At 32.9% G+C, this 13,905-nt stretch overlaps 1 protein-coding gene across 2 annotated transcripts; it reads left to right on the plus strand.

Annotated features, from left to right (window-relative positions):
• Nucleotides 1-906: 906 nt before the first annotated feature.
• LOC139500842 (uncharacterized) lies at nucleotides 907-10,104 on the plus strand. 2 transcript variants are annotated; one of them, XM_071289716.1, is made up of 6 exons: nucleotides 907-1,067; nucleotides 1,870-1,980; nucleotides 3,234-3,452; nucleotides 4,292-4,509; nucleotides 6,000-6,138; nucleotides 7,187-10,104. In XM_071289716.1, exons 3-6 carry the CDS (start codon nucleotides 3,236-3,238, stop codon nucleotides 9,913-9,915), a joined length of 3,303 nt encoding a protein of 1,100 aa, XP_071145817.1. In that variant the 5' UTR covers nucleotides 907-1,067; nucleotides 1,870-1,980; nucleotides 3,234-3,235; the 3' UTR covers nucleotides 9,916-10,104. The 2 variants fall into 2 exon arrangements, with proteins under 2 accessions (XP_071145817.1, XP_071145819.1); XM_071289718.1 differs by having other exon boundaries at nucleotides 948-1,062.
• Nucleotides 10,105-13,905: the final 3,801 nt, after the last annotated feature.

Raw genomic sequence — 13,905 nt, forward strand, 5'->3', positions numbered from 1 at the left:
TTCAACTTCACCATTAGGAACTCTTAGTTTAATGGCTTCTTTGTGAGCACAACTCTCTGTCAAGGAAATCATTATAAGAAATACAAGCCCTGGAATATCGTATCAATTGGGAAATATACTCCGGATACAAGCGCCGCTGGAATGATGCTACATAGTAATAGAAAGTTCATAATTAGGAGGCTGAAATCATCTCTTATGTATTCAACCGAAACTCTCTGTCAAATTTTGGATGTAAGTCAAGATATGAGGCATATTTTACTGTATATGTTGTATCCTTTATATCTAGTTCAATGGGATAACTGCGTTCAACATTTTCGCACAATTTTGATTTTTTTTGTTAGAGAACATTTCTATAGCGGAAAGTAAATTTAAAGGATATTGCTAACTTAATTTACATGAGAAAATGCCGGTACCAGGTCAGGAATATGACAGTTGTTATCAATTTGTTTCATGTGATTGAGCGTTTGTCATGAACAAAATGGTGGATGAAACCTGTTTTTTGGCTAAATAATTAATACAGTATTTTTTCCATATGGTACTAAATAGGAAAGCATACATTTCAAATGGTCGAAAGGATAAATCTTTTTCGCATATGGTACGAAATGGTTTATGTTCATGGTACGAAATAACAAATTCGTGGCTCGAAGTTGTTATTTTAGTTACAAAATACAATGGTACGAACAGACTGGATATCGAAAGTGCATGTTTAGTTAACTTCACCCAGATGTCATTAAAAAAACAGTAAATGAAATTAAAGGCAAACTTACAATACAAAGATAATGTTGAATTTGTATCTACATATTTGAAGGTCAAAAATCAATCAAATGGAAACACATAACGAACTTCAACGTAAACACTTATACAAATTTTATGTTTACAAAAAAACGTTATGTGAGTTCTATTTTTAAAGTCTTACATTATAATACAAAATTAATACAGGTAAATAGTTTGATCACGACAATCAATACGACCGCGAACATGACTACTGTGGGCAGTTGAATATTCGCCTTTATATTACAATATAATGCGACCGGGAGTTAGAGGGAAACCTGATTTGTTGAGGTAAGGTAAATAATTTCTTTTTAACAACCAATTTTTTTTTTTTTAAAGATATGTTAGTTTCGATATTTTCAAAAAATCGAACCAGGAACAAGTATAGGTAGAGACTTTTATATGGGAAATCCGTTGATAGTTGATTATTTATATTTGGAAGAGTAAGCTGGGTCAAAGAGATATAAAACATGTACAGACTATTCCAAGTTTTTGTTTCAATTGCCGTTGTAATAAGTATAAAATATCTTGATGTAAAACACGAAAACTACTATTTGATCACATGAAGACTATAAATGACGTATGATAAATTTTTATCATTGACTGTGATACGATAGTGGATTGGGAAACAACTTATATTAATCCCTTTTCACTTTGCGGATATGTATATCTATATTTATGTTTACATCGTTTATATGCATGATATGGTCATCAGAGGCCATCTCGATACTCAATTAGATGGCATCTAGACTAAAATAGACACGAAACGTTACAAATTATCGTGCCAACGCCCTGTACATTGTTTATTTTAGGGCTTTGATAGTTTGAATAAATGTTTTTCATTAGCTTAAATCGAATATTAGAATTTTAGTCAAATCAGTGAACATGAATTTGACAGCTAGTGCCCCTTTAACGTGTCAATTGGAAAATCGATTTTCGTTTAAAACATACAAGTTATTAGTTTTTATATCTATTCAAATATTAATACCAATTACGTTTGTTATAATATGTTAGCTTTTGTTGTCGAATTATGAAGTTGACTATATTTGTAAATGTTAAAATGTATAACTATTAAACTGATAATTTATCTATTTCAAGATAAAACAAACAGATAAATAACGATCACAAGAATTTATTTCTAACAAACATGGCTGCTATGAACCTTTAGAAATAAACAATCAACGATTTGAGAGACTCTGTATCCTTGAGGTAAGATTAATTGTCATTGTTATCCAAAATCCTTGCCAGCAAACATCATATTGTTCTAAGTCTTTTACACGTGTGATTGGGAAATAGTTTGAGTACAGGAATCACTCAAAATGCCCGTTTTTGGTTTTGGGATTTTCTCTTCATTTGATTAGAATAAGCTTGAAAAAGAACTTGACATAAGCAATGTCATTCTCATTCAAATTATTTGATGGTTGTAATTATAACAAATGCTGAACTAGAAAACTTATTTTTTTATTTAATACTACAATCTCATAATGATTTTAGTGATTTTTTTATAATATTATTTTAAAATATTTATCCATCTGAACATTTTTTAAAGTCCTAGAGTCATCATTAAATGATGTCACAATATGGAGATTTGATTTTATTATTGGTGTTTTAACACCACTTTTAAGCACCACTTTGGGGCTATTTCGTGGTGGCCAGTTTTTATTGGCGGAGGAAGCCGGAGTGCCCGGAGAAAACCACCGACAGTAAAACTGGCAATTCTAGTCAATTAAGATTGGAGTCGGGTGCACTCGCAAGAGCGGGGTTCGAACTAACAAACTCAGCGTTGAATGGCAAGTGATCATAGAAGAAGTACTACTTAGACCACTTTTGGCCACCGAGGCCCCTGACAACAGGGAAAATTTATAATTAAATAATGTAAATAAAAACACATTTAATTGCATAATTTTTAGATTCTAGTGAATTTCACAGTACCATTTATATGTTTTTGAATATGAATAATTATCATTATTCTATAGTGAGAATTATGTTAAATATAGATTATATGCAACTTACTTCCCTATCTTATACTGTCTGAACAATTGAGGAACTTTGACCATATTTCATTAATACTATAATACGGATGTTGGTCATTTCTTGGACATCAAACTTCAATCAAATGCTAATTTAGTGTTGTAAAAGGATGAACAATGCAAAAATCAAGCAATTAAACTTGACAGCTTAAGTGTACAAAAGACATAAATTGTTTGGTTCTATTGATAAATAAAAATGATATAAGAACACTACATGAGTGTCCCCATATAAATGTTTACATTAATGTTGCATTTATATGAGTTTAGTGGCGGAAATTAATTTTTGATGTGATATTTCAAAACAATCCTTCATGGGATTGATCATCTCTCTTAATTGGTAGTAAACACAAAAAATGAGTTTAACCTCGTGTTTTTGTGTTGATGTTATTTGACTGTTGTCAATGACAACATTAATATTCACTTTTTTTTCAGAAATGGCAACAACAATAAGTGCTGAGGAGACATTTCACCTTCGTATCGCAAATTTACTGCTTCAAGTAGCACCTACAGCTGTCAGAGTAAAGTTTGATAAGGAATTTTATCCATCAGGATTGCAAACTGTTCTCAATCAAAAGAGAGCGAACATCCAAGGGCTGAGACAGAAGAGAATAATCACCCAAAAACAATGGGACTTACTTTTTCCAAATTCAGGCAATTTTTAATTAGATTAAGACGTTAGATTTTGTTAAAAGGTGGAGGGTGATTTATAAAATAAATTACAGGCAATAAGACCTCAAAATATATATACTCGGATCTTTTTAAGGCAGTTTAAGTTATGAATGTAGCATGCAACAATACATTTCAAATTGGACTATCTTTTTGTCAACACCATGAATTACCTGACTTCGATGGGAATTTGAATGGTAAAATAGCTTCTGCTTCATTGCACTGTCTTTTGTTGGAATCAATTATAGGGAAGGTGAATATCAATCGTCAAAGGAAATATTTGTGTTGGTTTTAATCAATAAAGTTTGTTGTCTCCATCATAACTTCTTTCAATATCTTTTTTTATTTTTAACATTTTCGGTTTGGTATCTTCAACTTTTATTATAATTTGTAAATGGAATAAAATAGGAAAATCGACGTGTAACTGAAGTGATGAACATTTGTATAGTTTCACTTCTTTAAAATCAGATATACCCATGCAAAAAATAAAAATGAGAATGGAAATGGGGAATATGTCAAAGAGACAACAAACTGAACAAAGAGCAGACAACAGACGAAGGCCATCAATAGGTCTCGCAGCGAGAAAATCCTACAACCTAAAGTGGTCCTCAGCTGGCCCTTAAATTTACAACTTGAAATATGTGCTTTCAATAACTATATTTAACTTTCACAATCCTGTCAATTTTTCAAAAAGTTGCAACGGAAAATGTTTTTGAAATTGGTTTTTGACAGTTTACAAGTTAGGAGCGAATAGTCACCGTTTATTCTACAGTATACACTACTTAACTTTATAAAAATCTTAACCTTTATGAATGTGTTTTCAGGTACGGCTGTCTCGTGTACTTTTGATGTTACCCTTATGTTATGCTTACTCAGGAATTTCGCTAACATAGTTATCCAAGATAAGCTTCCAGTTTCAGCTGTTACGACTGACGCGGTAGCTTTGTCAACAATTAAGTTTTACCGAAATGAGATTGTTCATAAACATACAGGAACATTTACTGAACAGGAATTTCATCAGATCTGGAAAGTACTTAGTCAGGTAATATTGACCTACTTTATGCCCCAGTCACAAAAAGATACGATCGCACCACGCTCAACGCGGTCAAAAATAAATTCAGATCGTATTCAGGTCGCGGTATGAGCGCCATTAAAATGTAGATTTTTGTTGTTTTCACGATGGTACTACGTTCTCATGACGCTTCTACAAGGATTTCAGTACGATTATACAACATTATAACCACGTTTATTCTGCGACCTTATTACGATTATCACGATCTTACTACGCTTATAACATTCTCACCACGATTTATCTGATTGCAACACGATCTTACCACGCTTTTTTTACGATTATAGCTCGCTCTTACCACGATCATTATACGATCTTACCACGTTCATATCGTCATCTAACTACGCTCTCAACAATAACGTCAACATCATGTTCCATATAAATACTCTTCCAGTCCTTCTATTTGTCCTTAATATGTAAAACTCTCCAAAACAACACAGACATGTCAACAAAATTCACCAGAACTCGTGGGCGTAGGGGTAGAGGTAGATGCAGAGGGGCATTTGATACTATCCTGAAGCAGTAGAGATGTCGGATCAACTAATCAATCCTGAATCACAACGCATCGCTGATCCATCAAGATCAAATGGCGATATTCTATTTCACAATAATGGGAATGGTACAGATTATGGTTTTGCTCTTTAAAATTATGGAAATGATGTCAAAATTACATAAAAACAAACAAAACCTGGAGAGCTTTTATATTTTTTTATTTGGAAATGACAATGCACATGGCTAGAACTCGAAATGGTTGCAGTATGAACGTAGTCAGGTCGTAAGACGAGTGTTATTAGGACGACATGAGCGTACTAGAATCGTAACATGGTCTTGGACAACGTAGTATATACTTGTTAAAGTCGTAGTAGAAGCGTTGTTAGGTCTCATGGGGGACGTGATAGTCGTAGTGAGGTCGTAGTAACGTCGCTGTCAGATCTCCGACTACGATGGTACAGTGACATTTGCGATCTTACCATGGCCTTACTGCGCTCTAATATGCTTCTACTACGACCTGATTTCGACAAGATCGCATCACAATTGTTTTGAACATGTTCAAAGTTGTACACACTCATCACGATAAAGAAAAACTCACCACGACCGTACCACAAACTTATACAATCTACACGATTGCATTACTAGTGTCAAAATTTGCATTTTTTTCTTGAAAAATCGTAGTGCGATCGTAGCCTAGTGTGACACCGGTATTACGCATGATAAAACGAAAGTAAACTATCTCACTGTATCTTCTACTCCATCAAAGATTTGCTTATGACACTTAGAATATTAATTTTGTTGGACTTTTATGTTTTTATCTATTCTCTCTCAAATTTAGATGTATTTATTTTCAATTATTATATAAATTTTGCATAGTGAGAAAATGGAAATTCAAATACGGGCTATGATGTTTTTTTCGTACTATCAAATTATTTACCATGTTAAATGTTCAAATCTCAAAATACTTTCAGGCTATAATTCTCCTAGGAGGACTCGTTTTTACACAATTGTGTGCTGATTTGAAGGTCTGTAATTTAGATAGTAATTACAGAGAAATTTTGACAGAACTTAGAAACATAAGAAGCGAAACAATCCCAGAAGGAGTTACTGGTAATTTTTCTTTTCTTTTTTACAATATGTAGTAACATTAGAATGGTATGTCATATCAAGTCCTAGTTCGATAACTAAACTAATCATAGATACCAGGATTAAAATTTTGTATTTGCTCCAGACGCTCGTGTCATCTCCAAACGACTCGTCAGTGACGCTCGAATTAAACAAAATCTAAAAAAGCCAAATAAAGCCTTGCCAAATATAGCTTGATGTAATCTATTGCTGAGGTAGTAAACATTTTTATTAAGAAATTAAAAAAATAATGGCTTTGCACAAAATATAAGATACCATACAAAGAACACAAACTTTTTTTAAAATAGTCAGTACGATTTGATAAGGTTAAATGCAGGTGTCATGTATCTAATATAATAGCCAAACGTATCTGAAGATAATAGTACTACACACTGCAAGGGAAAAAATGGTCGAATTACGGTAAAAAACATATTGTTACTTTATATTCAACATACACATGATACATATTAAAAACATATTTCTAAAATTAACATGAAAATAAATTTTAAAATTTTATATATTTATATTTCTAAACAATTTCTGTGGGCACTAGGTCTAATTTAAGATATTTAAGCAATATTCAATAAAATCTGAATATGGCAATGAAATGATATAGTGTATATGGCAAATATGAAATAAGTGAACACGGAAAACCAAGAGCAATATAAACCATGAAATATGTTTCTATATACTAGTATGTTTTAATTTTCAAATAAGCAGAATAGACAGAGAGAGATATCAGACAGCAATAGGACAAAACAATGAAAATAGTTTATTTCAATTACACCAAAGGACCATAAAAACCCTCAATTTAGAAAAACATATTGCTTGCATAAAAGAGGGACAAAAGATATCAGAGGGACAGTCAAACCCATAGATCGAAAATAAACAGACACCGTTAGGCTAAAAAAGAAAATGACAAACAAAAAAATAAAAGTACACAAGCCAAGACAGAAAACTAAAGACTTAGCAACGCGAACCCAACGAAAAACATAAATCACATTTACTCAATCAAATAATTTTCTATCAACAGTTGTCCACAATAGCATTTTAGAAGAATGGTACCGCATTGACGAGAAAGTTGTTCAAACAAAAGCTATCAAAAGAATCGTAGAACTTATCAAAAACGAACAAATCGTGACAGTTATAGGTCCACCAGGATGTGGAAAGTCAACATCAATTCACCATGCTGCTCTTCTGCTACATAAAGAGGAGAATTATGATATCCTTCCAGTTAATTCTCCTGAAGAAATTAAGTTGTACTATAATTCAGAGTGTAACCAAATATTTGTTTATGATGATATATGTGGTAAATATGCCATTGACAATCAAGGGTTAGGCAATTGGTGTAGATTGTCAAATGAAATACAAAAAATTTTGATTAACAGGACAGTTAAAATATTAAGTTCATGTAGAAATTATATTTTTAAAGATCGTCAATTTTCTAGAGCAAAACAAATTTCAGATGTATACGTTGATATAACTTCAGAAACTTATGCTCTGTCTATAAAAGAAAGATGTCTCATGGCAGAAGTATATCTGTCCCCAAATGACGTAACAGATTTAATGCAATCAAATGTATTCATGAATTTCGACTTTTTTCCTCTTTTATGTCAAATGTATTCACCAAAACAGTACGGTGATGTTATAGCATTTTTTTCCAATCCCCTAGAATCGATAAATTTAGAGCTTGCTTCACTAATGAATGAAACTGATCAAATAATGTTTGCAACATTGTTTTTATTTGTTATCTACAATAACTGCATAGACGAAAACATTTTCAATCGGAGGGCAGAAATAAGAAAGATTTTACAGAATTTATCGGATCATTTTGAAATTTCGTCCGTTTTGTCAATTAAGGTTGTCCAATTACAATTGGAAAAACTCATCAACAGTTATGTTAAGAAATGTGAAAATTGTTATAGCATATTACACGACAAGATTTTTGACATCCTGGTTTTATTTTGCGGTGAAAACTATTTTGATCTCTGTCTAGAAGTCGCACATACCGAAATAATACGAGACCGATTTCAGTTCGTGTCTCTGAATGCAGAGAAGTCCGAATGTGTCATTACTGTTGCTGCTGATAAGGAAGAAGCATATTTTGACAGAATTTCAAATGATATCCGTGATGGTCATCTAGACAATGTGTTCACTAATAATCAGATAACAAATATGTCATACCAGCATAAACTATTCGACTACCTGAAAGGAAATGAGGTATTATTAAACCAAGTTTTATCTTTTGAAAAAGAATCTTCACCATTACTTGCAGTTGCAAATCAGGGATGCATTTATCTTGTAAATTCACTGATTGAAAATGGATGTAATGTCAATGTACTCGACAACAATGGTCAATCACCTCTTTTTCTTGCAACCGATAGTGACCATATCGAAACGGTCGAATTATTATTAAAAAAAGCCGCTAATCCCGATTCGTGTAACAGTAAACACATATCTCCGCTCCACATGGCATGTATGAATGGCAACATTGAAATGGTTAAATTATTAATAAATTCAAAGTGTAGCATAAACATTCGTACTGACCATAACCATACACCACTCTACTTTGCAGCATTGTTAGGTCAAACAGAAATTGTCCAATATTTGCTAGAAAACAAGTGTGATACTAATATTTACAGTAAAAATAACAATACCCTATTTCATGCTGCCTGTTTCTTTGACAATGTGAAGATTGTACAATTACTGATAGATTTTGAATGTGATCCAAGTGTATTATCTGTGTATAATGAATCTGCACTTTTTGTTGCTTGTCTAAAAAACAGCATTTTATCAGTGGGTTTGTTATTAGAAAAGGGAAGCAACCCTAATTTGTATACAAATGTTGGAGGAAATTATAACCCGCATTCTGATTCTGATGAAAATGATATGGAAACAACATCCGATATGCTACAAAATGACCCATACGAGTATATTTGTGCATTACTTTTAGAAAATGCAGAATTATATGAAAATTTTTGTGCAAAGTTCGCAGTGGATATGAATGACTTTTCTTTTTGTCCCTTTAAAGGGTCTTTGATAAAACCAGAATCATCATATAATATGACTCCACTTTTTATGGCATCATCAAGAGGATTTATAAAAGTAGTTAAATTGTTGTTGGAGCACAACGCCAATCCAAATTTGGTAAATAGTTTCAATGATACTCCGTTATTTGCAGCATGTGAAAATGGATACACAGAAATTGTAAAATTGCTTTTAGAATTTCAGGCCGATCCAAATCTATATAACAATTATAATGTATCTCCACTGCAAGTAGTAGTTGCGAACGGATTTTCGGATGTCGTTTCTCTGTTATTAACTCATGGAGCAAATCCTAACGATAATGCTAATGGCAATGGTCTACCGCTGATCCTTGCTTCACAAAGAAGGTCTTATAATATTGTTGCATTACTATTGAACTTTAACGCTGATCCAAACATTTGCAATTTCAAAGGCGAAACGTGTTTGCACCTGGCTTCACAACTTGGTGAAGTAGACATTGCTAGATTACTACTACAGCATAACGCAGATCCAAACATTGTTGATAACAGTTTGAATACACCACTGCATATAGCGTCACATACTGTGCGTAATTTAGTGTGTATCACATCAGAAGCTCGAAAGACCAGTATATTTAAGGATTTAAGCAAACTGTTTTCTTTAAATGCAGACTACAATAAGAGATCAATTTACAAACGATGGACAGAAATGGTTAAATTATTATTAGCTAGTTCAGCTGATCCATTTACTGTCGTATAGTTATACATGGAACTAGTATCACTAGGGAAAATATTGCAAAGGGACAGGAAAATAACATCAACATGACTTTTTGTATGAAAAGTGATGGAACATTATATTAAGAACTGAAAAAAGCTATACAGCTTAATAAGGTTTGTTTGGATGGTTGCATGTCAAAATTTAAAGGTAATGACAAAGACTGTTAAAGTAGTTTTTTTACGATGTACGTTAGTCATACATGTTATATTGGCATATTACCCGAAAATTTCGAACCAACTTATGGTAGTGTTTTCGCCACTATGGTCTCGTGAAAGTGTGTTCGCCTAGAGTGTGGGAGTTCAAAGGTTCCTTATCCTGCCAGGTTAAACAGAAGACTTGAAAGTTATTTTTTGCTGTTTCGTCGCTAAGCATGAGGCATAAAGTGGTAACGGGACAGACTAGTCGGCTCGTAGTCAGAAAAGAGTCCAGTTGTGGTGAAATATATTCGTTCTCGTTGTTCGGAACGTTTAGATATGCGGATCAGCTCATTGGTCTAGCATTAGGCATGTAAATATTCACACCGCATTACCATGTTCTCTTCTTAAAAGCGCCTTGAAATTTCTCTGGAAGTTATCCAGCCATTCATTTATAAAACTTTTTTTTGTAGAAAGAGAAACAAGTTGTAATTTTTTGCGTACTAGTTATTTCTAAATTCGCTTCTAACATACAGTGTAGATTTTTATATTTGATTTGCTTTACATATCTGCTTGCTGAATTAAATTTCGATTGAGAAAAAAGTTATTTATTCAGGTCCTTTATTATTTATCAATTATGTGGCGGACAATGAGGCCTTCCGTCGTCACCTTTCAGAAAATTTGGGTTAGGAAAAAGCGTGAGGAGTCGCATCTGACAACCATATTTATTTCTTTTTTTTTTAGGTAGCTGAATATCATTTTATTTCTGCGTTACAATTAACATAATTCATGTCACAAATATTGAACTTACCTAGAAAATTTGTTTCAACTTAAATACATAATTGTCGCCTGCTAGCCTTATATCCAAGTTCAGGTAAAAGTTTTGAAGTATTCTGTCTAAGCTTTGCAGATCATATCTTATACACAAAGTAACTTTATATGCAACAATTTTGACCTGCAAAACGTTTTTTTTCTTCTTTTCTATCACAAACACCGTGTTGATAAAATATATCGTTAACCGTTTATTATGTATTAAAGTTGTAATATTGTGAAGTTGGATTTAAAGGGTACCATTTTCAAAATATCGTTAAAAAATCCGATCAATCTCTTTACGGCATACATATATAAGTTTTTTTTTCGCTAATTAGAAAAGCCCACTAACACTTGCATTCAGAAGGTAAATTTCAAATAAAGCCTGTTACAATTATTGAATTTATCTAAGCTGGAGGTATTCTTTATTGGTGAATTGCGTTGTCCTGAATGTTCTTGCATTCATTTGTACTGTATTCCTGTCATGTAACGTTGTCATGTCAGTGGTATATTTAACATTGTCATAAAAGCGCGAGGTTTGGCTAGCAACAAAACCAGGTTCTACGCTCAATTTTTTCCTTAAAATTTCCTGTACCAAGTCAGGAAAATGGCAGTTGATATCTGATTGTTCGTTTCTGTGTATGTTGTATTGTCGTTTGTATTTTGTTGCACTTTAGTGTTGCTGTTTCGTTGTTTTCCTCTTATAGGTTTTTTCCGTCATCTATCGGAGATCATGTTCTCATTGTGATGTCTGGTGGGTTGTGTTTAGCTTTTTATTATTAAAGAAACACTTTATTAAATATTGCATCATTTTTTCATCAGCAAGCTAAATTTATACAATTGGGTTTGCGTTCTACAAACATATTTGTAGCAGCTAAGTGAACACATTAACTGTTTAAGATACAAACCATGCATGTGTACCAAATTTTTGATAGGCTGCATTGCGCTTAAAAAAAATGTGACAGTATATTTCCGTAAAGCAATATAAAAAAACAATTTAAAATCGGAAGCAATTGTGGAGCCAGAACTGCTTAATCTTATGATAATTTGGTGGTCATTTCAATCTTATAAACTCAGACATTAATGCAATGTAACATCGCAACAGATGAGTCTAATGTAGCCGAACACGCTTCTGGTATACCACATTATAAGTATCTTTGATGAATATGTTAAAGACCAATAAAATAATTTAACATTGACATGATGTTGCTTTTAATTTACGCGTAACTGATATTATTATTGAGAGTATTGAAAAGTCAATTCACAAAAATACTGAACTCCGAGGAAAATTCAAAACGGAAATTCCTTAATCAAAATCAAATTATAAAACACATTAAACGAATGGACAACAACTGTCATATTCCTGACTTGGTAAAGGCATTTTCAAATGTAGAAAATGGTGGATTGAACCTGGTTAAGACCTGATGGTGACCCTCTGCTGTTGTTTTTTATTTGGTCGGGTTGTTGTCTCTTTGACACATTCCCCATTTCCATTCTCAATTTTATTTTTATATAGCGCTTAACCTCTCACTTATACGACGGTCACATCAACAAACCGTCACAAATAGGGTTACAACAACAACACAAACCCCACTACAAACTGGGGGTGATTTCAGGTGCTTACGAAGCTTCAGGGTAAGCACATCCTACTTTATATATGGTACCCGTCGTGTTGTTCATGTTATTACAAAGCCAGTAAATAGTCTAATTCGAAAGGTCACATTCGTGAATGAGAGCGTGATTGTAGTTACCACATAAGGAAAGTATCCGATATCATCTGTATAACGGATATTCCTTGCAGTCAACCAACTCGTGATGGCGTTCGTAAAATTTACGAATTGATGATTTCAACCTCGAGCTCACAATTTGAAACTCTTGGTTTAAAAATGAAAAGGTCACAATCGGGAAGCTAAAATCATATTTTTTGTTGTACAGTTTTGTTTTCAACCGACCCTCGTAGTCAATTTCAAGACACAAGTCCCAATCAAATGGCAAAATCAAACGTTCAAACGAATGAATAACAACTGTCATATTCCTGACTTGGTACAGGCATTTTATTACGTAGAAAATGATGAATTGAACCTGGTTTTATAGCGCTTAACCTCTCACTTGTATGGCAGTCGCATCAAATTCCATTAGATTTACAGACATAACAGGTAAAATTGTCAAAATAGGAGTACAGCAGTCATCCCTGTATCAACCTCAATTAGAACAAAAATAAACAAACATACAACTAAGAAGCACAAACAGCTTCTAACTGCATTTACATCAACTCTAGTATAGAGTCGGGTGAGTCGGGTGTTTGACGTCACAGTGAAAACGTCACATATTAAGAAATATAAAATAATTTTGTCGTTCAAAGTATTCTAAAAATTTAAATTTCACATGGGAAATGGTGTTAAACCAGGTTGAAAAATCAAACGTTTTGTTATAACTAATTTCAGAAAAAGACCAAGATTTAGAATTATCCAGAAGTTCTTTAGAATTTTTAAAAATCCACATATGGCTAATTCCACTTCGCGAGTAAAATGATTTTGACGTTCAAAGGATTTTCAAAATTTTAATAGAACAATAATATAATGGCATTATAATAGAACAATAACATAATAGCGGGATCTTTAAAATACAGAGCCCTGTCATATGTACCAAAGAAATACAAAAAGTCACACGTACAAAACACACCAGCAATATTGAAAGATAATACAAAAAACACATTGACGGAATGTATAAGTACCGAGCCATGTCGAATGGATATCACAGAAAACAGACCAAACAGTAAAAGTAATATTAATAATAGAACAAAGACAAATAAAAGAACAATATAACACGTTATAAAGATGATAAACAATGTCAGTACCAAGATTCTATACATCAAGACTATCATGTACTATTTGTGAAGTTGATACGGAATATTTATCAACAAGGTCTTGGTACCTTCCGATGAACTTTTTTTAGAAAAAGGACGAGACCCTTTGACATACCCCTGGTTGATCAACTTTCTGCTTAGACACATAGGTTAGTTTTAGTT

This window comes from Mytilus edulis, chromosome 13 (genome assembly GCF_963676685.1).
Source record: "Mytilus edulis chromosome 13, xbMytEdul2.2, whole genome shotgun sequence".
Lineage (NCBI taxonomy): Eukaryota > Metazoa > Mollusca > Bivalvia > Mytilida > Mytilidae > Mytilus > Mytilus edulis.